This window comes from Corythoichthys intestinalis, chromosome 7, assembly GCF_030265065.1.
Source record: "Corythoichthys intestinalis isolate RoL2023-P3 chromosome 7, ASM3026506v1, whole genome shotgun sequence".
In the NCBI taxonomy this organism is placed as follows: Eukaryota; Metazoa; Chordata; class Actinopteri; order Syngnathiformes; family Syngnathidae; genus Corythoichthys; species Corythoichthys intestinalis.
This window is the reverse complement of record NC_080401.1, coordinates 51,408,661-51,435,592: the sequence shown is the minus strand read 5'-3', so window position 1 is coordinate 51,435,592 and position 26,932 is coordinate 51,408,661. Positions and strand designations below refer to the sequence as shown.

The 26,932-nt window shown below is 39.2% G+C and overlaps 1 protein-coding gene across 1 annotated transcript in view; it reads right to left on the bottom strand.

Moving 5' to 3' along the window:
• Positions 1-26,932, bottom strand: part of slc9a7 (solute carrier family 9 member 7) — a 66,018-nt gene that overhangs the window by 36,367 nt on the left and 2,719 nt on the right. Inside the window, exons 2-13 of the mRNA XM_057840644.1 lie at positions 22,616-23,004; positions 14,929-15,134; positions 13,792-13,869; positions 9,832-9,908; positions 8,589-8,701; positions 8,415-8,520; positions 7,184-7,325; positions 6,999-7,104; positions 3,708-3,796; positions 3,273-3,386; positions 3,087-3,198; positions 1,229-1,382 (exon numbers count right to left, since the gene is read on the bottom strand). Coding sequence (XP_057696627.1) covers positions 1,229-1,382; positions 3,087-3,198; positions 3,273-3,386; positions 3,708-3,796; positions 6,999-7,104; positions 7,184-7,325; positions 8,415-8,520; positions 8,589-8,701; positions 9,832-9,908; positions 13,792-13,869; positions 14,929-15,134; positions 22,616-22,868 — 1,550 coding nt within the window. The 5' untranslated portion in view covers positions 22,869-23,004. The remainder of the gene's footprint in view (positions 1-1,228; positions 1,383-3,086; positions 3,199-3,272; positions 3,387-3,707; positions 3,797-6,998; positions 7,105-7,183; positions 7,326-8,414; positions 8,521-8,588; positions 8,702-9,831; positions 9,909-13,791; positions 13,870-14,928; positions 15,135-22,615; positions 23,005-26,932) is intronic.

The window sequence follows — 26,932 nt, the reverse complement described above, 5'->3', positions numbered from 1 at the left end:
CTGGAACCCAGTAATCGTGTGAATCCCTTGTGAGTGTAAGACCGTTGGCGACCGACCCTACTCCGCCCCATCGCCAATCCCGGCACCGGGACCCCCCACCCGAGGGTGCCCTATCACATCCAGTCGCACGCGGGCCTCACTAAGACCGCGAAAGCCACGTAGACGAGCGGAGACGCCACCCGGGCGCCAACCCAGGGCCACGGCCCCCACCCAGCCAGCAAGGGGAGTGAGGACGGGCAGGGAGGGGTACAGCGCAGCCCCTCCCGCAGCCCAGCAAAGGAGCCATCAGCCCCCCCCCCCCCCCCCCCCCCAGGACGGAGCACAGGGATTCAGTCTTATAACTTAAGAGAAATGTTGTGAATGAACTCAACATTTTAACTGAATATTTATAATCAATTATTTATTTCTTTATTCCGACTTGATGGCAGCTGCACTCCCACCATATCATTTGTGATTTCACTCCAACCTATGTTTTAACATGTAGTTCAGGGTCTTCATTTACTTCTGTGCGCCAAATAGGCAATATTTCAATATTGCTTAAATGGCCGAGAGTCTGAGCAAACTGACTGTTTGTGTCACAATACACAGCGCATGTGCAGGTCAGTGCTTTCATTCTATCAATCTATATTAACTTTGAATATCAGACTAAACAGGGATTATTTATGACGGTTATTTGAGTCCGCTTTTTGGAAATCCATAAATGATCACCCTAGAATGACGTAGAGCCAGCGTCTATAGTCATTTGTTTTGATGCTTCTGCGCATGCGGGTCAGTTTGCTCAGCGCGTCTCGGAATGTGAATTAGTGCACAGCTCAATGGACGGAGGCAGCCTGAGCGGGTACGCAAAAAAAAAAAAACAAAAAAAAACAGATATAACAAAAAACTCGGAATTGTGCATTAAGACCTGCATTCCCATTCTGCGTGTCTAAGCAGCTGGGAAAAAAATTACCGTTATGTCGAGAAAAAAACCAAAAAAAATCCACTTTTTTTTCTGGGATCATGAAGTTTTCATAAAATAAATAAATCCTACTTTCTAAAAATAATATTTTGGAAAAAGACAACTTTTTGCTTCATATTCAGGCTATATTTTTCTTGAAAACAAACAACAACCCCCCTACCAGAAATCATCATTGATGAGAACTTTCTCAGTCTGACTTTTGTTCTTTACATTCACATTTATCCTATTGTTTACTATAGAAACTTGATTCATGAATGTGAATGATGTCACCTGATGTGCAGCCAAGACAACATGGGTGTGGTCCCGCCTCCAAAGACCCACACGGTGAAGAAGACGATGAGCAGTGTAGTGGTGAAGATCATCTGGCGGGCGTAAGTGGCCGTGTCACGGATGGCCAAGGCGAACGCCATCGCCCCACGTAATCCTGCATATCAGGGTCACACGTTTTAAACAAAAGCAGTAATGTACATTTTAACGTCATTAGAAATTAAGACCTTTGATTTAAGGTGCGACTCCATGTTGGTGTGTTCTAAAAACAAAGGTAAAAGTTGCTAGTTAAACTTCAACATGCAGATAATTGTACTTTAGGAGGTTAAGTTGTCATCATTGTCATCATATGAGGTTATGTTGACAAATTTGAGATGGGCCCAAAATTACCATTAATTTTATGTGTGACTCAAAATATATATATATTTTTTTGAAAAAAATATTTATGATCTGGTTACCAGTGAAAATTGGTATGTGGATGTGTTTAGGGGTGGTTTTGTTTCATAAAATGCCATCATATTAAGATACAGCGGTACCTCTACTTACGAACGTCTCTGCATACAGAATTTTCAAGTTAAGACAAGCCTCAACCGGAAAATATTGCCTCTTGTTACGAAAGAAATTTCAGGATAAGAAAGACAAAAATACAGTATAGCTGGTACTCGCAGCTCCCAGAGTTTACTGAACGTAACATATTTATAGCTGCTCTGCCATTGGCTATTGCCTAGCATTCCTGGCATCCTATTGGCGAAGAGGGACCGCTACTGTATGTATATGTGTGTATCACAGCGTCATTTGACGGCTTTACATGAGTGTATGAACTTTTATTCTTTATTCTTGGTTTTTTACATTATGTACAACTCTGATTTTACGTTTATTGTGCAATAATGTCATTGTAACATGTATTTGTTACATGTTTTGATGCATTTTTATTAGGGCTGTCAAAAATATCGCGTGAACAGGCGCTAATTAATTTTTTAAATTAATCACGTTAAAATATTTGACGCAATTAACTTGTTACTTGTGTTTTTCGGTGTTTTGTCGCCCTCTGCTGGCGCTTGGGTTCGACTGATTTATGGGTTTCAGCACCATGAGTATTGTGTAATTATTGACATCAACAATGGCGAGCTACTAGTTTATTTTTTGAAAATTTTACAAATTTTATTAAAACGAAAACATTAAGAGGGATTTTAATATAAAATTTCGATAACTTGTACTAACATTTATCTTTTAAGAACTACATGGATCACTTTAACAGAATGTTAATGTTAATGCCATCTTGTTGATTTATTGTTGTAATGAACAAATACAGAACTTTTATATAGAGTATGTTGAATATATAAATCCGTCTTGTGGCTGATCTTTCCATTCCAACAATAATTTAAAGAAAAATATGGCATATTTTATGGATGGTTTGAATTGCAATGAATTACAATTAATTAATTTTTAAGCTGTGATTAACTCGATTAAAAATTTTAATCGTTTGACACCCCTAATTTTTATGCATTATGAAAGATTTATGTCTGAATTTTGGGGGGCTTGGAAGGATTAGGGCATTTACATGGAAAACGCATCTCTACTTACAGAATTTTCAGGTTACGAACTCCTATAGGATCCCCTTCTAACAATACCTTTAATATGAGATATGACTCAGTGATTTGTAACAAGCCTGTTACTAGCTAAATTTAACCTAGCCAGGTGATGCACATTTTTTGTTATAACGTGACAATATAAGGGTGTCGTGATAAAACAATATCCCATCTAAAGAGACCTCATCAAGACCTTTTATTTGACACGTGACTCGATATGGTTTCTTGCAAATAATTTTTTGACGTGTTTTTACGTGCATCATTCAGCGTACCAGCAAACATCATCATGTGTTGAAAGTTTCCTTTGATTTTGTGCCTGCGGCCCAGGTTGAGAAGGAAAGACAGGGGGTAGATGTTGAAGGCGCGTCCCAAAAAGATGGCAATCTGGTAGTTGAATGGTTAAGACATTGCCAAACCCAAAAAATGAAACATTTTCTGCAGTAGCTGTTAAAAGATACAAAAGCACCCACGATGAAGATAGGGCTGAAGATGTGGTTCTGGAAGGTAAACAAGGCCAGGCCCATGTAGGAGAAGATGAAGTTCTCAGCAAGGAAGTGAAGCACCTCGAAGAGCTGCGGATATAAACAACACAATGGCTGTTTATTTACATATACTGTAGGCTAACAGTATAATGTAAGTCCATTTTATTGTACCTCTGTCCGTAGAATCATAATACCATGTTTTGTTATATGTAATCTGTGGACTCCAACCCAACAGGCTGAACAGCAGCCGTATCAGGAGGGATGTCCCGTTAGACGATTGGTGCGATTAAGGTCACAGCAGGCAAATCGTTGGGCCATCTGGCACGTGGATACTGTCCTCTGATGTGTGTGTATGTTGGGATATGGATTGTACACCCCCTAAAAAAACATGCAATGGACGTTGCTGCGTACCTGCTTAGTTCGTTTGGTGGACTCCACGGAGAGGTTGTTGTAGGTATAGTGAGCTTGTGTGATGCCGCAGAAAAGGACAGAGACCACACCTGCAGGAAAATTGGTTATAACTGCGTCATGTGCGGGGGTGTTGGAAAACAAATGATCGCTGGGAAGAGCTAGTCCAGGCCTTTAATTTGAGGTGTGACTCCATGTGGTTTGTGGAAAATTCATTTGTGACCTTGTTATTCATCAAAATTGATCTGCAGTTACAGGTTTTTCGGTCTTTACATAACAATAGGAGAGGAACATTATATATAATGATGTACTGTATTTTGTAAGCCCACGTAAGACCTTTGATTTGAGGTATGACCAGGGGCTGATCCACCAGGGTGGCACATCTAATGCCATCAATTAAAGCAACACTAGGTAACTTTTCAACCTTTATCAAATATTTTCATAACATTTGTGATGATATGTCGATTGACAACTAGTTGAATGACATCTCTTTTGTATCTTGAGGGGGGGTTGTATCACTTTCACCGGCACTAATTAACTTTGAGGAGGGTGGCACCAACTCACAAAAAAAAACTACCGTATTGGCCCGAATATAAGACGGCCCTGATTATAAGACGACACCCTCTTTTTCAAGACTCAAGTTTGAAAAAAGACTTTTTGAACACCAAATTAATTTTAATACAGAAAGTAATTAAAGTACATCCGAAACAAATGATTATAACAATATGCATGCATTTAAAAAGGACTAAAAACTCACCTTTTTAAAAAAGCTTATTCTAGCTAATTTTATTTGACTGTCTTACTTTTATCTGATCGGTATCTGATTTTATCTGTGCTTGTGTTTGTTTTGCTTTTACTCTTTTATTCTTAGTCTTTTTCATTTTATGTATTATTATTTTTCTTTTTTTGGCAATGTGCACTTTGAGATTTGTTTTTCAAATGGAAAATGCGTTATAAATAAAATGCATTATTTATTATTACAATATATTTGAGAGAAAAAGCATGTTATGTTGCCTCATTCAAATGTTAATATCTAAACATTGAAATATGTAAACTAAAGTGCAATCACATTCGTAAATGAACGGCTTCTGGTTTTTGAAATGTAAATAAACCAATCTATTGTGATAAAACAACAAAATTGCATTAACTGCATTAACCATCAAAGTGAAGTCTAACTGTAACTGTAGTCTTGAAACAAATCTGAATAAGGAAAAACATGGCAATAAAATAATACAAACTGGTTAAACTAGTAGCTGAGATCTCTCATGACAGAACATCGTTTCAATGATATCTGGCGCCATCTAGCGTCGTGAATGGGGAGAGTAGCTGAGATCTGCCATGACAGAACATCGCTTCAATGATATCTGGCGCCAGCTAGTGTCGTGAATGGGTATAATGTCCAGACCACGAATATAAAACGACCCCCTCTTTTTCAATCCTATTTCAATGCAAAAAACTTATATTTTTCTTATATTTATATTACACATTATTTCTTATATTAGTCTTGTATTCGGGCCAATACGGTAATTGTAGCTCTAAGACATAGGGCCGCAGTGGGTGCGGGTTTTTGTTCAAACCCATCATGAGGACAACCTTTCACCAATCTGGTATCTCACAAGTGTAATCAGTTGATTGCAGTCAGGAGCTGCTTGTTCTAGCACAAACTTCATTGGTTTAACTGCCTGTACTCGATTTGAACGAACAAAAACCAGGACCCACAGCGGCCGTTGAGGACAGGTTTGGACACCCATGCTCTAAGAAGCTCTCGTTGGGACCTTTCATTTGAGCTATTACTTCATGTGGTTTTGGTTTTCTGATTTATGACCAGGGGTGAAAGTGGGCGGGAACGGTCAGGAACGCAGTTCCGGTGTAAGATTCAGGGCTGGAACGCAGTTCCGGTATAAGATTCAGGGCCTGAACACAGTTACGGTATAAGATTCAGGGCCAGAACGCAGTTACAGTATAAGATTCAGGGCCGGAACCCTGTTCCGGTATACGGTGCTTTGATTCTGAAAATATGACGGCAACTGTCAAAACACTATGTAAAAAAAAAAAAAAATGCTAAGCTGCCACACATGCATTTCATCTCTAAGAAGAAAACAACCTACAAACATCAGATTTACTGTACATACACAAGTGTTAACAACAAGCATAATAAAGTGCTTGTGTTGCGTAAACCGTTTCTACCAATACAGTGGTACCTCTACATACGAAGTTAATCCGTTCCAGGAGCTTGTTTGTAAGTCGAAATGGTCGTATGTCGAGCAGGATTTTCCCATAGGAATACATTATAATTCCATTAATTCGTTCCACAGCCCAAAAACCTGCACTAAATCCTTAAAAAATACTGCTGGTACTATTACAAATGGCAATTACATATAGCAAAACAAATAAATAATAAATAAAAATCGGATTAATAATATAATAATAATAATAATTCCTGTAATAGTGTAACGAAACGGGTTCTAATAAGGCGGACGTTTTTTTCTGTACCTGAAGGCACCGCGGCGCTGACGTGACAAAGAGGGAGGGGAGCGGGTGAAAGTTTACTTTCGCTTTCAATGCTTTCTTGAGAACATCGTCAATTGTGGCAGACAGCAGGCGTTTTGTGTTGAATAAGTTGTGAAAGAAATGATGAAAACGTGGCGAAGCATGCGATTTCTCTGGAGATGTTACCACAATAAGTTATTGTTGCATTTCAGTAGTTTTTAACCCCAACCCCCCCACACCCCCAAAATAAATAAATAAATAAATAAATAAAATTTCTGGCTCCGTGGCGACCTTCACATCGGGGAGTTCCGGCAAGAAATTCTAACCACTTTCACCCCTGTTGATGACGCCATTATTGTCGAATTTGAGAGGACATTTTTTAAATTATTATTACAAAATAACATTCGATCTACTGACAAAATAATTATAAATCTAAAAGGCCTTCCTCAATACCTTTAATTTGAAGTGTGACTCAATATCGTTTAGGACAAATTGATTTTTGACCCCATTATTTGTCAAATCAGACAGCTCATCCATGTTTTTATAGTTATCACTTCATAATATGACAAAATAATTAAAAATATGTAAAACATACACCATTATATTAGTTTAAAAATCCCTTTTACTCGATGAATCCCGAGGCTGCATGTTTTTGCTAATTAAATAACCACATGACAGAATTTTAACAAACCCCCCACAGATATGAAAAAGTCTCAATGAGCCAGTTAATTTGAGATGCAACATCATATGGTTTGGAGCAAGTGAATTTTTTTCTAATGTTTTTGGATGTCTTTGTGAGCTCACCAGTGAATCCGCAGGCCTCGGCCAGCAGGAAGGTGCTCCAGGACATGAGGAAGAAAAGGCCTGTCTCCAGCAGTGGGAAGCAATGTAGCTTGGTGAACTTGGTCACGTGACAACCAGTTAAGGAGTTTGAACCCTGAATGTTCGGCAACACCAGGAAAATGACGCTTTGCTTGTACGAAGGATATGAGAGCGGTGACCACCCCAGTGACGGCGCCCATCATGAAGGAACCGCTGAAAATTCCTAGGAAGACTCCCACAGATTTGAAGAAGGCCAAGGCGTCAAACATGTGCGTGTTAGCACCTCTTGGCTGGTATGCCATGATGGAGCTGATGGTCACATTTTAAAATGAAAAAGAGAAAGTTTGTTTTCATATGTGGATTTTTTTTTAACCCTTACAAGGCACTTATTTAACTCCAAAGAGGGGCCGAGACCTCCAATCATTTTGTCTGGAAGACAAAATGAACATGCCTTTAATGTGGTGTTGTGCACATTCTATTATACTTACTTATCTACTTATTATACTCAATAGAATGTGTTTTTTTAATGTGTGTTTTACATGAGCACACTTGTAAAAGGTGTTTCTCATTTTTGCCAGTAGAGGGCAGCAAAGTACTGTACGTCAGACAAAATTTGAACTTGATTTTTTTTAAAAACTAGTGCTGCATCATATTTTCGGGGGGGGCGGTTAATTTCGGTTTTGGGTTATTTTATGTTTTATTTAAATTATATTTTACTGTATGAATTATGTTTCTTATTTACATTAGACTATTATTCTTATTTAGCTAATTTTGTTGATAAATTTTACATAATTTCAGTTGATTTTTAGAGCTTTTTTTCAGTACTTGTGTTCTTTTTTTTTTTTTTTTTTAATTTAGTTGACTTTACAAATGTGACCAATTGTTTGGAAGCGTTTAGCGGCTACCAAAAAAAAAAAAAAAAAAAAAAAAAAAAAAAAAAAAAAAAAAAAAAAAAGGTAGTTATCACGTTTTTACAGGATAATAACAGAAAACTATCATGTAATAACAGATAACTCATGTAAAACGTGATAATTAGCATGTAATAATGTGTTGTGTAAAAACATGATAACTATTATGTAAACACGTGATAACTATCATGTATAAAAACGTGATAAATATCATGTAAACCCGAGATATGTAAACACGTGATAACTATGATGTCAAAACGTGATGACATCATGTAAAAACGTGATGATTATCATGTAAAAACGTGAAAACTATCATGTAAAAATATGACACTGGACTTGGAAGCAGTACGCTTCCATACAATCCAATTGTAAGGAGTTAGTAAGCGTTATAGGGCACAGATAAGAAAACAGTACAAACGGTAGATTGAACGTCGATCGCCGTCAATGCCATTGAATGCGTTAAAGCAAACAAAAAAAAAAAAAAACTTACGATGATAGCACAATAGCCACGGCGTCGTTCATGACGCTCTCCCCGAACAGCAGCGCGTACAGGTCGCCATCCGCGTGTAATTCATTGAAGATGGCCAGCACTGTCACTGAAAATATTAGAAAAAAATATATATTACATTTTAAAAAAACTCACATTGGAGACGGAATGTCATGCCTGGATCGGTGGCGGAGATGATGGCGCCGAAGAAAAGACAGTCGGTGTAGTAAAACTTGTCATTCAGCTGTCCGAGCACTTGCATCAGTTTGACCACGCCGTACATAAGATTCCTGTAAGGGCAAAATTTCATATTTTTCAAATAAATCCACAGTATTTGTCAATGTCCACATGGGTATGTTATTCATTTATTTATTTTTAAATTAGTGACCAATATTGAAAATAACCGCTTGCTTGACAGCTTTCATTAGTTGAAAAAAAAAAACGGTTTTAGAGATGCCAGATTTCCGCCTAGCAACAGTGCGTTTTTTTTTTTTTAGGCAATAAAAAAATCATGATAAACTATTATATACATTACAATTGATAAGTAAAATATACGTAATGTGTCATTTTAAATATTTTTTAATGTATTGCATACACAATATAAATAAATACATAAGTAATTCAATATGATGTACAGTCATGTGAAAAAATTAGGACACCCCATGAAATATTCAGTTCTTTAACAAATGTTCACATATCATTGTCTGATCTTGTTTTTCTTTATTACTGCAAAAGAAAGTGACCAAAAATCAATGATTTATTGTTTCCCGTCTCATGTGTTGATAATTGTTGAATCGCCATGTCGTGAGATAATCGTTATTGTGAGCCTAGTATCGCAAATTGTATCATATCGTGAGTTACCCAGAGGTTCCCACCCCCATTAATGTATCTTACAGTACAGTTACTACTGTACCTATAAATACCTATAAATATTTGGGTGGTTTTAGTTAAATCAGACAGTTTTTTTCATTTGTGTGATTTTGACAAAGATAAGGTCACATTTGATGGTGATTTAATGCAGAAATGTGAGAAATTCCAAAAGGTTCAGATATTTTTTCATACCACTGTATGTCCCTCTTTCCAATGCTAAATCTGAATAAATACATTGAACACACACACACACACACACACACACACACACACACACACACAAAATTTTTGGGGTGGCGATACTTCGCAGTTTTTCACTTATCGCTGCGGGTTCTGGTCCACATTAACCACGAAAAATGAGGGTTGACTGTATTAACAAAATGGAAACTAAATGAATTTATTTGTACTACACATTTGGAATGAACTCCAACACAAACGAAATGAAAAATCTTGTTCGAATAAATATTTTTATAATGTTCTCCCCTTTCACTTAATGCTGGTGTCCCCAGACTTTTGCACTTTAAAAAAAAAACTTTTAATTGACTCTCACCCAATCACGAAACATGAGACAGCGGTGCCAAGGAATGCGTAAGTGAGAATGGAGCCCAAATTCCTGAAGAAGTGTTTCTGCAGGAAAAAAAGAAGAAAAACGCTGAGCCAGCCAAAATTATTCTATTTACATGCCGGATATGTGCTCCGGATGCGTGACCACGACGTCAGCAAATTTGTGCCTATGTGTGTTTAGTGGGGGCATGCGCACACCATGGACCAAACTGACAAGTTTTAGATCAAACAATGAGCACATCTCGATACGATCTTTAACCCTTTTCATCGGTTATATAACCGTTTTCTAAAGGGCGAGTACAGAGATACCTTGACTTACGAGTCCCCCAGCACACAGATTTTTTGAGTTGTGAGCTGCTTCTTTGAGCCCCAGACATGACATGAATGAAAAAAAAATTACTCGTGTGCACGCTCAAAACGTGCTACTACTTTGTGTGAACCAACTAGTACTTCGTGTGAACGAGTTTGTACTTCGTGCACACGAGTTGACAGTTCGTGCTCACTATGTATTAATTTCACGTGCACAAAATCGTTACAGCGAGCTCACGAAGTAGACCTAGTACCATACGGGTCCCAAGGGTAAACAACATATCGAGCATATCTTTACAGACTCACAAACTGAAGAATGAAATCCATGCTGACAACCGATAATGACTTTTTAACCGATAACCGATATTCTGATTTTGGCCAACTCCAAAAGTCTAATACCAATATTAAACCAATACCAATATGCAGTCGTGGCCTTCACATATTATGTTTAATTGTATTGTGATGCCCCACTGGATGCTTTACCACTGATAAATGGAACAACTTTAAGATTTTCCAAAAAAAAACATTCTGTGAAAAATAAGTGAACAACTTCAACTGTAGTTATTGAAAAAGTACCTCTATTGCCCCACTATATTTATTGTTAAAATCAAAATAGTGCAAACATCTTTTTTTGAAGTGCAAGTGAAAGTGCAAAGTGCCAATAAGGTAATCATTCTGTCCTCAACGTGTGTTTGGGTACACAAACCGGCAAATAGCGAACAGCTCAGGCTCTGAAGAGAAGTCAGATGCTGGAGTGAAGTACAATAGTCTGTACTGTTCTTATCTTTCTCTTGACAAGAGCACTGAAGCATTTTTTGTAAAACTGAAACAACAAAACACTGTCAATCATATGAAATAAAGTCACAAAATAAAGCAAAGTATGCACCACGTGTCAATTTGAATAGCAACTGGTAGTACAGCTTGCAAATAATGGAATTATGTAAAAACATTTTACTGCATTTGCAAACAAAACAATTACACACATCTCGAATATACGACACAACACTCATGAATATTAAACAAATGAAGAAAATAAGTGATGCTTGTATCAGCAACAAATAGGGCTGGGCGATATGGCCTTAAGCACGTATCACGGTAAATTGAGCAGATTTACCTCGATAACGATAAATGACGATAAATTCGCCCAAGTGGACTGTTATATAATTTGAAAATCTGAATCAAGGCATGAAATACAGATTAACCGTTTCTTGTTGATTTATTTACCATCTTTCAATTTAACATGTTTAACAATCGTACATGCAGTCTAAACATTAAGTATACAAAAATTTATTGTAAACAATAAGAATTCAAGTATGAACATTTATAACAGCTTGTATGGCTTGAACAATGTACATTGTCAAAATCAATATGCCTGTGCAAACATGTCATTGTAATACAAATGACTTACAGCTTGAACAGTACACTTCAAAAAGACAACTTAACTGTTAATGGCTGCTGTGACATATTTACTTAACACATGTGTTTACTTCAAGGTTTCAGTTTTTTTTTTCCCCAGTGCATTTTTTAATATATGCAAGCACACATGAACCCCCACACAGACACAGACACACACACACGCACACACACATTAAAGCTGCATTGATCTAATGACACAGAATTAAGCACATACAGAAAAATAGCTGGGGCCATTAAACAGTCATATTAAAATTTTCACTGTTGGATTGTACTTTATGCTGAATGCTTTACGATCACAACAGCCATCAGAAATCACACATAGACAGAGATACGCAATAAGGTGACATACTAATTGGTAGATGCAGTCCGTGCCCAACCCACTCCAATCCAAGTTCAGCTGTTTCGCCAAGGTTAGAGCCGCTATCCGACTCCATCACGTTTATTTGTAGCGTTAGCCGCTAGCGTTAGCCACTAGCCTTAGCCTGTGGCTTGGCTACTAGTAGAAAGCATTGAAAGCATCCTCTTTGGAAATCGTGAGAACAAGGGAGGACAGCGGGTGAAAGCCTGTCTGAATGCCGCCAAGAGTCTATATTAATGTCGGGTGAAAGTTTGGCGAACCTCCCTTAAGCCACACTCCATCACGTTTGCTTGTAGCGTTAGCCGCTAGCATTAGCCACAGGGCTCTTATTTGTTTGGCTTCCTGATAACCACGTGACTCCACACGTAAGCACACTTTCTGCTTTCTTAAAGGGGAATGAACATTGCCGAACAACACAGAGTCAAAGCGGGATGAAAAGACTATATTTTCTTGTTTTATTAAATTACCGAATTTACCGTCATGGTCAAAATTACGTTGGTCATCGTGAAGAATTTCGGTGCCGGTAAATTTTCGGTTTACCGCCCTGCTCTAGGAACAAACAATGTGATGAAATGGCAAGAACTGCTATTGTACATGAGCTGCGGACTTTAGTGCGTCCATTTAGCTCTCTCTGTCCACAATGAGCTCTCACTGACATGATCACGTCAGCAGAAAGTGCAAGAATTTATGAAAAGTAATTACACCAAAGCGCCCACAAAGAGGTAAAAAAACACTAGAAACACAGGCAGGCAGTAAGTGGACATGACAGCGCTGCTATATGTATAATTTTCCAAAGCAGATCATGAAAAACCAATGTCGATATCATCTAGGGATGTCCCGAACCGATCACGAGATCGGAAATCGGGCCGATCGCGCCATTTTTCATAGGATCGGAATTGGGTGAGGTTTTTAATTTTAAAAATATATTTATGTTTTTCTGCTTCATTCTCGTACAGCCTCTCACTCTCCCTCCTGCTGCTTTTCTTGGTCAGCAAGCAGCTGGAGTTTGCTTGTAAAGTTAACAATGATTGACACGCGTTGAAGCTTTGATCTTGCCAGAGAAGCTTGGGAGCGCTACCATCAATGGCGTCGAATGTGTCAATCATCATTTAGCTTGTTAAACAGGAGCAGTTGTGTGTTGTGGCAACTCATTGTGTGTGTGTAAAGGCTGAGTTATGCTTCTGCGTTGCGGTGACGGCGTAGCAATGATGTGGACCCTACGGCGTCAATGGGCATTCAATAGTTCTGCGGCAAAGGAACGCGTTGCTCTGTAATTCACCGCCAAGCCATTAGAGGGGTGTTGCATTGTGTTTGTTCAGTTTTGAGGGAGTCATGTCGAATTTCTTGAGTTTTGTTCTGTTAGACAACAACGGCAACGTAATTGGAACGCTTGAATGTGGATCTTCAGCTCATAAACATTGAACAACAAATGTTGATTATACAACTGTTGATGCGCAGGCGACGCAGGAGACAGTTGCGGAAGTGGTTTGTCCGACTGTTGATGCCACATAGAGACTAGCAGTCACATTACGAATTCCAGCATCGGGTGGAAGCCAGCTGCGTTTTCCAGCGATTTGTCCGATGTTTTGCCATGTCCTACAACCAGCCAATGGGAAGCCATAGCAGATTCTGGCGGCAATGGAATTTCCCAAACTACGTTGGAAGCCTTGATGGTAAACAAGTTATCATAAAAGCACCAAGGCACTCTCAAGCACGAGTTTTTTTTTCATTCATGTCATGTCTGGGGCTCCGTAGCTTTGTGAATTTTCTGCACCAAATTTAGCTCACAAAAACAATAAGAAACAAATGTACAGTTGTTGATATATCAATTAGGGTTAAAGTTAGGGTTGTGTGTCATCTTACCTTCTTAAGACTGTAGCCTGCATGGAAGATGATGGGAGGCAGCAAGATGTTGAAGAAAACTTCTGGGTCGAAGGTAACCTGCGGGAAAGAGAGATGGAGTGCCATCAGTTGGCTGATGAGGACAGTTTGTTCCTTTTTTGTCGCAAAGTACTAAATATAAATATAGTAAATAGTAAATATAAAGACATGAATTCATTTGGGAAAAATGACAAAATCATTGTAGGAATAGGAAGCCCTCGTCAACACCTATGTTTTGAGGTGTGACTCAAATAGTTTGGGAAAAACAGATTTATGACCTCATGGGGCGAACTGGTTTATGATCTTGTTCCTAGTCAAAACTGAGTGAGTTTGTTTCTGGGTTATTACAAAATAATAATGGGTCCTACTGACAAATAGATGGTAGCTCTTAGACGCCCTTGTCAAGCCCTTTGACTTGAGGTATGACTCAAAGTGGTTCGGGACAAACTCATTTATGACCTTGGTCAAATTTGAGAGAGGAATACATGTTTTTTGGTCATTACAAATTAGTATTTTGGCCTACTGACAAGGAAATTAGAGCTATACGTAGCCCTCATCAAAACCTTTGATTAGAGATATGTCTCAATGAGGTTTAGGGTAAACTGATTTATGACCCTGTTACTCATCAAATTTTAGTGAGAGATACATATTTTCGCTATTATATAATTATATTAGTGAATAGTGATAAAGTAATAGTAGATCTAGGAAGTGCTTGTTGGGACCTTTAATTTGAGGTATGACTCGATGTGGTTTGGGCAAACTGATTTATGACCCCATCTTAGTCACAACTGATAGAGGGATACATGTTTTTTAGATTATTACAAAATAACAGAGACCTACTGAAACATTAATTGTAGCTATAGGAAGCCTTTGTCAATACCTTTGATTTGACGTATGACTCAATGTGGTTTCGGGCACACTGATTTATGACCTCCTAATCGAATCGAATTTTGAATAAGGGGCCCTAATGAAAAAGTCCTCGTACATCTAGGAAGGTCTCATTAAGACCTTCTATTTCAGGTACGTCTCCATATTGTTTGGAGAACAGTGATTGACCTCACGCGACTTGTCAAATTTAAATGATACTGACATTTTTTTATTTTGTTGTAGTGACGTCACCTTCCGCAGCATGTCGTTCTGCTCCACATTGTGAATGTCACGTGAGTCGATCTCGCCTTTGAGCGTGTACTCAAAGAACTTGCCGCTGACGTTGAGCAGCAGGCTGCTGCTGGCGGGCCCTTTGGCCAGCGTGCAGCTGGGCGGGCTCTTGTTGCGATAACTGGTGGCCGGGATGCCATAACGTAGGATGACACCCACCAGCAGACCTATAATGGCATGGAAGTGTCACTTAGTTAAGAGTGATCAAAAGAATACCAAATCATCATCATGTGTACTTTCAAAATAAATTTGATTCCATTACCAACTACTGCACTCCTTAAAAGTGAATTTTGATTGCTGCCAGGAGATGGGGGAAAATATTACATTATGCCTTTGTGATGTATGATTGCTTCTATGACCTAGATTGGAACTTCTATTGTTTTTTACCTTGAGTTTCATAGTTAGGAGGGAATCTCACGAGATAACTTGTTTTGATTGTTTCTTACACGCCTGGGTTCCATAGTTAGGCGGGAATCTCACGAGATAACTTGTTTTGCACTCATAATATTTACCGTGGGAACACAACATCTGCTACCGGACGGCACAGCCTGGGAGCAACGCAAAGAAAAGCCCCTTTTTCGAGGGGCTGAACCAAAAGTAGCTTTGTCATTGGACGGGGCCGCCCCGCCTGGGAGCGGGGGTTGGCCGTCTCCGCCCCCGTGTGGCGCGTTCCTACAAAAACCGGGCATTTCCAGGCGACCAGTGAAGTCCGCCAGCGGGTCACGTACGGATCGCCTGGCTTTGTTCCTTTGCCGCCTTACCGGAGCGTTGGCTTCCGCTCATTTGTCACGGTAAGTGATTTTCATTGCTAAGGGACATTTGGTTGTGCTGTAACGGTAGCGCGGGGATTCTGGGATTGACAAACTTAATCTAGCGTCATCGTTACCCTTGTTATGCTTGTTTTTTATACTTGTTGCTTGCTCTTGTGGGATTATAATCAATAAATCTCATTTATTCTACAATTTCTAATCAATAAACATTGTCTATTTTGCAAAAGTGTGCCTATTACTGATTCACCACAAACCTGGAAATTTTGGAAAACACCAGGCCTCCCAGTCTGAATGGATTGGACATCTATTGACGTCAGTGGCAGCTAATAAGTTGAAGGATATTTTCAGCATTTTTTCCGTTTTACTAACTACTATAACACATACTTTGTGAATTATAACTGCTGTCATCCCATCCATCCGTCCAATTTTAACACCGCTTATCCTTAGCTGACTTTGGGCCAAGGGCAGACTACACCCTAAACTGGTCGCTAGTCAGTTGGAGTGCACTGCTGCCATTCCTCCCAGCCAAAATGAATTGGACGTCTCTCACCGTCTATGCCAGCCCATAGATCAAAAAGTTTCCAATAATTTTCTCTTTAACTTACTACTACAACAGATACTTTGTGATTTTTTTTTTTGCTGCCAAACATTCCACGCAAAACGGATTGGACATCTATCAACGTCAACAGCAGCCAATTAATTAAAGGGTGCTTTCAAAACAAATGTTATTCTTTTACCAACTACTGCACCACATACAGTGTGAATTTTGATTGCTGCCATCCCTCCCAGTCAAAACAGATTGGACATCTATCCCCTTCAATGTCAGCCAATTAGTTATAGTTATTAGTTTCGCATTTTTTGCACTTTTACCAACTACCATAGCACATACTTTGTGAATTGTAATTGCTGCAATCCGTCCTAGTAAAAAAGGATTTAATGTAGTGCTGCAACGATTAATAGATTAACTCGAGTATTCAATTACAAAAAAATATTCTAATTAAATTTTGCTGCTTCGAGTATTCGTTTAGTTAAAGTGGCATTGTAATGGTTTGTTTTGAAAGTGTTTGCATTTAGTTTTATTGATTTGGGTGGATATCCTGCCCTCTAGTCTGCCTCATTTCACGTGGCTGAATCCAGCTGCTCCCTGTTAAGACCAAGGCAAGCTAAGTTTTTGTTTGAGCTAATAATTTTTTTAATGCATTCGTGATTTAGTTTATAGGTATATTTAGCCATTTTATTGTGGGAATATGTGTCTGAACCATTTGTTAGGGCATTGTAAAATAAAAAAGAAAAAGTTAGCATTTTATAGCATTAAGGTAGCAGACTTTTGTTAGGTAAGTTAGCTAATTGTTCTTTTGTTGTATATAGATCCTCATTATCAATTTATTTTTTATACTGTTTGAAGCTCAGCTCAGGTATTTTAATTTTTTTATGTTCCTTATCCGATTACTCGATTATTTGAACTAACTAATTTATCGATTAATCGACTACTATAATAATTGACAGCTGCAGCCCTAATTGGATGTCAATGGCAGTCAATAAATCAAAACGTTTCCAATACAGTTTTCTCTTTTACTAACTTCCACAACAGACACAGGCAGGCATAGCACTCTCAGTCGTATTGTACTGTAGCCTACATGGGACAATAGATGGAAATTGTTTGTTTATATTGTGTCATATCACATCATGGTCTGTTAAATTTAACTGTCCATCTCAAATTAAATAATTTGAAAATTTACACCGTCATTGCTTGCAAACCGTTAAAGTATTACACATGTTGTCATGACAAGCCAGTGGCAGGGGTGGGGTGGCCCTATAATGGTCTCTTGTCCCCGGGCCCCTGCAAGTCTGTTGACAGCCCTGGGGACAGAACACTACAAACTTTTTAGGATGCTCAAGTTGTCCCCACCAACTTCTAAGCAACCTTATTTGCGTTATATAATGAAATTATGATTGTCTTCAAATATGTTTTAAGGATAAAATTGACCCTACCAATTTTAAGTGATCAGAATTAAATTTACCCCTTTTCACTTGCTGAATGTGCCGGTCCATTTTTCTCCCTCTAACGCATGTTTGATTGGCTGATGTCTTGCATTTATTGAAAATGTATTTATTTTATGAATTATTTATTTAAAAATATTTCTATTTTCAGCCTATGCAGACATTTTTTCAGATAATCATACATTAATCAAATTAGAGGTCAAACGTTTTTATTTTTTGTTGAGTTTAGCTGTGCTTGTGGACAAAAGCAGTAGTTTTACCTGAAGGAAGGCTCCATTTTTATTTATTTTTGTTATACCCTGACTAAGAAGTCTTTTCAGTCATATTTATTTGTTCAGACAATGTTGAGTGGTCTTAGGACTAAAGATACACGATAATATCGGTGGCCGATAATTATCGGCCGATAATGGCAATTATGACGTCACACAGATAATCCAGATAATAAAAAATTCAACCGATAATGCAATCCGATAATTATATACTTGATTTTGCCTCCAAATGTGCACAACCGAAGAATTCAGCACGCCGCCTCCTCAACCCCTCCCCTCTCTGAAGCCCCTGAGGGAGGAGGGGCTGAGGAGGCGGAGTTACACGACAAGAAATAGTTGAATATTATGGCGGCTGTTACTAAAAAAAACGACGCTCTCGCCATTTGCGAAACATGTACCGCAGAAGTTCCAAGAGGCCGAAAGAAAGCGTCCTCATTCAAAATCACTAACCCAGCATCCATTTAAAACTGCATCACAAAGATTTTTGGAACGAATGCCAGGCTGCTGCTGCTAGCGGGAATGCTAAAGCTATTGTAAACACTAAGTTAAACTAGGGGCTTGTGACGATACAGAGTCTGGTTGTTTGGGAAAGCAGCCCAAGGCGGGTGGTAAACTAGCATCTAAGGCTAAACCCCGACACGGCTGGAGACCGATAGTCGGCAAGTAGCCGTCTTCCGACGGAGCCCGCCACTCTGGCCGGTCCGGCAGGCGGCGGGTAGAGCCCGGTTCCCCGGCTTCAGGACCTCCGGCGAACACCCCGGTTTCTCGAGCGTTCCCTCACGGCGTGTGAGCAGAGCGAGGCCCCGAATACGCCGCGGCAAACCGGCCGGTGCGGGCTGATTATCCGGTACGAACGTAGCCGCCGCCGAGACGAGACACGATTTTTTTTTTTACCGAAATGACCCGAGAGCCAAAGCCCTGGATAAAAAAATAATGCAGTTTATACGACCACCAATCTTCATGAAAAACATGCCAATCACATTTTCACCACTACATTTGGAAAAGTGATGTCCAATAAGCAAGCTTATCATGACGGCACAGTGGTTAGATGATAATTTAAACATGGAGAAAACGAAGTCAGCCCGTCAATAATGCATTCAGTATGTAAAATGACGAGCGGTCAGATGACTTTGTAATGCTGCCTTTATTTTCGGCTTAACAAAACTCAGGCACAAAACAACACGCACGGAGATGCGAGCTCCAACTGCATCCAAATAGTACTGCCGTTTATCAGTTTAGCTGCTGTAAAGTGAATGTCGCGACTCGTGAGTGCCGCAAATGTAAACAAAGCGCTGCAGAATGGGTACATGACATCTCGCTCTTTTGAGTTAATCATTTTCACAGTGTGCAACAAAGCATATAACATTAGCAATCACTTTTCAAATTAATTTAACTTATTTGTCTGCTCAATTACAGTCACAGTAGATAATCTAAATTTATTGGCACTTATTAATTTAAATATGCACATTCCTGTTGTAATGAAATAACAATAATATTCTGTAGCCACAAATATTCAAAATCTTTTCTTCTTCCAAGTTTTTTTTATGATTAAGTATAATAATGTATTGCTTAAAATAAGGCTGTTAAGATTATTTTCAGCTAGCTATTTTTCTTCCAAGAAATCTGAAATACACTTGAAGCGCTGTCAGATTATTTCACTTATTTCCAATAGATTTACACTTAAAACTGACTAGTTTTAAGGAAGTGTGTTTTGCAGTGTATTAATGTTATGTTAGGAATGGCTTACTTTTAAAGGCATTTTTGTGAAACTTAGGTATTTACTCTGTAAGTAATTGTTGCCAAAAGTTTACCATTACACAATGTCAGACAATGTCATTATTTAGATGTTGGAATTGACGACTTGTTCATATTTTATGTTGAAAAAAAAAAAAAGAGCAATAAATAATATTTTTGCACATTAATATTTTCTTTTGTTTAAAATTTTACATAAATCTTTTAATAGAATTATCGGCTTGACATTATCGGTTATCGGTAGGAATGAGGAGGAAATTATCGGTTATCCGTATCGGTTGAAAAATGTATTATCGTGCATCACTACTTAGGACAAATGTTTATTTTGCATTGCAACCCTGTGTAGTTAAGAGATTATGAACAAGTGTGCATTTATTGTGTATGACTATATTATTTATCTTCAAATATTGTAATTTCAATTTGCTAATAAAATCCAGACATTTATTGGAAGTTTTCAAAATGTTTCTTTAGTAGTTTTTGAGAAAGCAAGTTAAAGGATGTTTTCCACATTTTTTCCCCTTTTACGAACTACCATAGCAAACACCGTAATACAATAAGCCTCATTTTTTTACTTCATTTTGTATCCTGCACCTTATAGTCCCGTGCGGCTTATTTGTTGATTATTTGGGTTAATAGGTCACACTTTATTTGACAGCGGCGTCATAAAACCGTCATACATCATACATATAACATGACAGTATCATCGGCATTACTGAATACTTATGACAGATGTCATTCAGTGTTATCTGGCAAATTATGTCACTAACTCCGTTTATGTCCGCTCAGATCTTTTACATTCAAAAGTGAGATAATTTGCCGGATGACACTAAATGACATCTGTTATAACCATTTATTAATACTCATGACAGCATCATGTCATAATTATGATTGTCTTACAGCACCACTGTCAAATGAAGTGTTACCAAATACCATAATTAGTAATTAATGAAACAACTGGAACAGTAACTGAAGAAATAATTAGCTGAAAACATTCATTTTGATTGTTATTTACATCTGGAACGCTGCAATGCATGTTAAGAGGCATGTTGAACGACACCAGTGTTGACAGCAGGAGGTTGCGCTGTCTCCCCCAGTGATGGCCAAATGAAGCTTCTTGAAGCAATGAAGCTTTGCAGCCAATTGGTTCAAAGCTTCATGGTGGTTCATTTGGTCTTATGACAGTCTTATGATGCTGCTGTCAAATAAAGTGTTACCGGTATATGGCAGAAAACACAGACTGAAAAAGGAGTTTCTGCTCTTGCACCCTTTTTTAAAATAAACTGCTGTATTTTAAGCCAAAAGAACTGTTGTGTTTGATAGAACGATATGTCTTTTTGCTACCATAGCAGATTCATGGGGCATTAAGTCCCCAAACTATTTTTAATTTGTCCGTTTTACCCTGGAAACCCCCGTTTACAGACGTCGCGCAAATGCTTGTGTTTTAACCTAGCCATAAAATGAAAGTAAGCAGTAGTTTTTATCATTCAAAATGTCATTTTTAGCTTAGAATCATTAATTGATGTCTAATATTTAGTTAAAAAAAAAACGACTTAAAAAAAAAAAATTCACCCGCATATTTTAAACTTTTAAACAAATTACATCACTATGAAAAAATTAGCGTCTGTGAAAAAGTCACGGATATGTACCACATAACTATGACTTAATTGTATTTTATTCGTTACTGTCCCATTTTCCCCAATATTTTAGATGAAAAATAATCGATCCAAAGAAAGAAAAATTGAAAAAAAATAAAATGTTTAAAAGCGTAAATATATGAAAATTAAAATCTCGACCACACCTTGACATCTGCGATTTCTGCATCGCGACCCTTGTTGTATTACCATGTTTCACCCATAAAATCCCCCCAAAATTCGGCTGTGGCCATTCACAGCTGTGTCTTGACACTCAGTGATACATGCTACCTGGAGTTTTTGGATCAAAAAGAGGTAAGTATGCGATAATATCTCGTTAAAATCATGGCGTGTTTAATCATGCTCTCGCGTGCTCTCGCCTCAAGTTGGGGTTTTGCTGGTTAATTTTTTTTTTAAATGCCCTCCTGTTCAAATTTTTTCTTCCCCGAGAAAATTGAGATTTTAAGCTTTCCAATGATGTATCACACATGCATATAGGACAATTTCGAAATTTGGCCAAATTGGGGGTGTCAAAACGGAACTTCAAGTCACCTGAGTGTTTTCCGCCATAAATATTTTGGTGTAAATATCCCATAATACGGCTTATAGTCCAGTGGGGCTTATCTATGAACAAATGCCATTTTTGTGTCAAATTTGGTGGGTGACGGCTTATAGTCAGGTACGCCTTATAGTCCGAAAATTACGGTACTTTGTGAATTGTAATTGCTGCCAGTCAAAATTGATTGGACGTCTATCACCATCAATGGCAGCCAATAACAGTGTTTTCAAAAATAAATACCATTCTTTCACTAACTACCACAGCACTTACTCTATGAATACCATAAATACTGTATATCTAGCCTAGCATTGAATGCGTTATTAATAAATTTAATTTACAGTAGTAGGAGTAGTAACCCTTATTTCACCAAGTAAATAAAGGTCACAACTGGCATTAAGTTTGAAATGACCTTAAGTGACATTTTCTTACTGACATTTCACACATTAGAAGGCTAAAATCATCTCGTTAGCCATTTAGCCTATGTTGCCAACCAGAAGTGTTGTGACGTCATCGCAAAAAGGTGGAAACCCTGTCGTATGTCGTCATAAGTGAGAGGTGGCAAAAGTAAGGAGTCGATTTTGAGTCAAAAAGGAAAAAGTACAGGTATTTGTTGCAAGTAATCATAGTATTTGTACTTCCCACCACTGCCAATGTGCTTCACCTCACCGTAAATCATGGCCAGGCCGGTTTCGTGAAGGAAGCGTACACGCCGGTGCTTGAAGAGCCATATGGTGAGGATAGTGAGAGTGAGCAGTAGGATGAAGGTCAGCAGATTGACGCTGTCTTGCCGGTGGCTCTCCTCGGCTTCCTTTTCCGTCACGAGATCCTCCATCTCGGCGTCCTCCTGGCCGGACGCCACCATCACCATTAGCGCCGTTATCACCTGCAACGTCGTCGTCGTCGTGCGCACTGCGTCCATGGCGCTGGGAGGAGAGGATGCTCGCGCCGTTTTTTACGCCATGTCACTGCGGGAGAGCACGCACCGAGAGCCCGCTTGACTCGCAGGCGCACGCCGGTCAGCACCTACGCATACTTAAAGGCACAGTACCGCGCCACTGTGTGTGTGCAGGGAAAGGAGGAGTCAGGTTTACCAGATACTGTATGTAGGCTCCCCCCAAATAACCCCCGGGCAACTGAGTCATGGCTTTTTTTTTTTTTAATTTGGATGATTTTGCAATCCAGTTCTTCAAAACAGGAAACTCACATGGACTTTGTCTCTTGTTAAAGAAAGGATGGCCTTGTGGAGTGGATTGTTGGAGCAGTAAGTTAGGTACAGTGGGGCAAATAAGTATTAAGTCAACCACCAATTGTGCAAGTTATCCTACTTGAAAAGATTAGAGAGGCCTGTAATTGTCAACATGGGTCAACCTCAACCATGAGAGACAGAATGTGGAAAAAAAATAAAATCACATTGTTTGATTTTTAAAGAATTTATTTGGTACATGCTACATGGTGTTATACCAAATTAGAGTGAAAAATAAGTATTTGGTCACCTAGAAACAAGCAAGATTTCTGGCGGTCAAAGAGGTCTAACTTCTTCTAATGACGTCTTAGAGGCTCCACTCGTTACCTGTATTAATAGCAACTGTTTTAACTCATTATCGGTATAAAAGACACCTGTCCACAACCTCAGTCAGTCACACTCCAAACTCCACTCTGGCCAAGACCAAAGAGCTGTCGAAGGCAGAGGTTGCGCTAGACATTTTCGTTGTCTGTCATTTTGACTGACAGGGTCATAATCTATTTTTACCCGTCACTTAAATTTTTAAAATGATAATGATGACATATTCAATAGTATTTAGTTTTCATTCAATTTTAATTAATATTGTAACGCTTGCTTGGCGGCGAAAAATTAAACACGGAAGTCGTGGTATTTTTCTCCCTCTTTTTACTCTGCTTACCGCCAACAACACCAACAAAACAACAACTCCGCCCCCAAAGAAAAAGAGGCAACTATATAGACCCCAATCATCAACGTTACACAATGATCTTAATTGTGGTTGTCAGCCCAAAATCTTCTAAATATATATTAAATGCATCTTACCAGATATAAAATGACTACTACATAGTCTGTGGTGATCGTTTGGTGCCCAGATTTCTTGTCGAATTACAGCAGTCCATCTCGCTCTCCTCTTCGGGTCTCTCAGAATACGGTAGAACTTCAAGTCTCTCCGTCTATCTTCTCTGTTACTGCAACCAACCGCCACACACGCCTTCACCATTTTGATTATTAATGTTAACGAGCAGAAAAACACGCCGTAATAGGAGGCGTGTACGTAGCGGTAATGTGTAAACACGACGAACTGACACACAATATGGCGGCTCCAGTCAGGGGGGCGGAGTTGTGACGTCATGTGATTGGGGCCTATACACAGGCGGCAATCTAGTCCATCAATTGGATGACGCGCTGGCACACCGAGTGCACCAATAAGAACCTCGCGTTGATGTGTCAATCATGGTGCCGCCGCCAGACCCCGGTGACGCTACAATATTCTGACAGAATAGCCAACGACGTCATGCATTAAGAGAGACAATAGCTAATTAAAAAGCTCACTTGCCACCCTGTGGTCTGGGGTGTGAATTGCAACCTGTCAAAATGATGGACAGACTTCAGTTTTTTCCGTCACCGCTTTAAAAAAATGGTCAACGACGGAAAATATTCGGTTAACGCGACCCCTGGTTGAAGGACACCAGAGACAAAATTGTAGACCTGCACCAGGCTGGGAAGACTGAATCTGCAATAGGTAAAATGCTTGGTGTAAAGAAATCAACTGCGGGAGCAATTATTAGAAAATGGAAGACATACAGGACCACTGATAATCTCCCTCGATCTAGGGCTCCATGCAAGATCTCACTTCGTGGCATCAAAATGATAAGAAGAACGGTGAGCAAAAATCCCAGAACCACACGGGGGGACCTAGTGAATGACCTACAGAGAGCTGGGACCACAGTAACAAAGGCTACTATCAGTAACATAATGCACTGCCATGGACTCAAATCTTGCACTGCCAGATGTGTCCCCCTTCTGAAGAAAGTCCAGGCCCGTCTGCGATTCGCTAGAGAGCATTTGGATGATCCAGAAGAGGACTGGGAGAATGTGTTATGGTTAGATGAAACCAAAATAGTTTTTCGTAGAAACACAGGTTCTCGTGTTTGGAGGAGAAAGAATACTGAATTGCATCCGAAGAACACCATACCCACTGTGAAACATGGGGGTGGAAACATCATGCTTAGGGGTTTTTTTTCTGCAAAGGGACCAGGACGACTGATCTGTGTAAATGAAATAATGAATGGAGCCATGTATCGAGAGATTTTGAGTGAAAATCTCCTTCCATCAGCAAGGGCATTGAACATGAGACGTGGCTGGGGCTTTCAGCATGACAATGATCCCAAACACACAGCCAGGGCAACAAAGGAGTGGCTTCGTAAGAAGCATTTCAAGGTCCTGGAGTGGCCTAGCCAGTCTTCAGATCTCAACCCCTTGGAAAATCTGTGGAGGGAGTTGAAAGTCCGTGTTGCCCAACGACAGCCCCAAAACATCACTGCTCTAGAGGAGATCTGCATGGAGGAATGGGCCAAAATACCAGCAACAGTGTGTTAAAAGCTTGTGAAGAGTTACAGAAAACGTTTGGCCTCCGTTATTGCCAACAAAGGGTACAAAACAAAGTATTGAGATGAACTTTTGGTGTTGAACAAATACTTATTTTCCACCATGATTTGCAAATAAATTCTTTAAAAATCAAACAATGTGGTTTTCTGTTTTTTTTTCCACATTCACTCTCTTGGTTGAGGTTTACCCATGTTGACAATTACAGGCCTCTCTTATATTTTCAAGTGGGAGAACTTGCACAATTAGTGGTTTTATTTTAGCGCTGTATTTAGGACAGACAGACGTACAAATGATGGGGGTATGATGTAGATCTGGAGAAGTTCTTTTCCATATCTACACGTAGGATATATGATGTGGACCAAATCATATATCCAAGCAAGACAGTTGCTTGGGGCCCCAGCTAATCAGGGGTGCCGTATAGGGGTGAAAAGTGGTATTGATTCTAGGGGCCCGTGCCATGATGGGGCCAACAAAGAAAATTAGAACATTAGGTAATCATTTGCAAATTTAGATATTATTCATTATAATTTTAATATGAATAAAACAAAGGGTCTCTTTTCTTTGTTGTGTTTTTGGCAAAAAGTAAACACCCAGAGAGCATATGTATTGCCAGCCACACACCCCCAACCACCGTATTTTCATTAAATGGTTTGATCCGCCTTTCCTTCGATCAGACCGGGAGCAGCTGTGCGCATTTACACAAGTCAATGACTTGGAGTGCGCGGTACTACAGAAATGTTTTCGGGTTATCAAAAGAATAAAGAAAAGAAAGCAAAACAGGAGAGGGGTAGAAACTGCCAACAGGATGTGACAAAGTACTTCACAAAGGAGGGTTGGTGTCTTGTGTCAGTGTAGTGCTGAAAATTAACCTGTTATCTTAGCCCACTCCAGCCCCATCTGGAACCTCGCAATGTCTATTACAATATTCTATTCATTTATTGGTATCCTACAGATGTTGAAAGTTGGTGTGGAATTTTTTTTAAAAATCGGCTTGAATCCAATTTGTCAGGAATTTACTGAATTTAGTTTGTCATCCAATGAATTTAGTTTGTTAACAAGGGACCTCGCTTCGGAGCTGTAGCCTATAGTGGAGACCGCGGGATTCCAGATGGGGCTAAGCCTACTCCATAATGAAATACTGTAATTGTTTGCTAGCTAGTGTTTGCTCCACTTTTAGCTTACATTTAATCAGTACAGCAGGCAAACCCTTAGCAAGCTCTTCATACTAAAACAGTTGTCTCTGCCCTTCCCTGTCGTAATAGGCACAACTTCTCTTGGTTGCGTCTGGCTCAGCAGCCCTATCTCCTGACCCCTTTTATGAGCCAGCCTTAGCTTTACTCCCAACTGAAGGAGGTGAGGAATTAATTCGAACA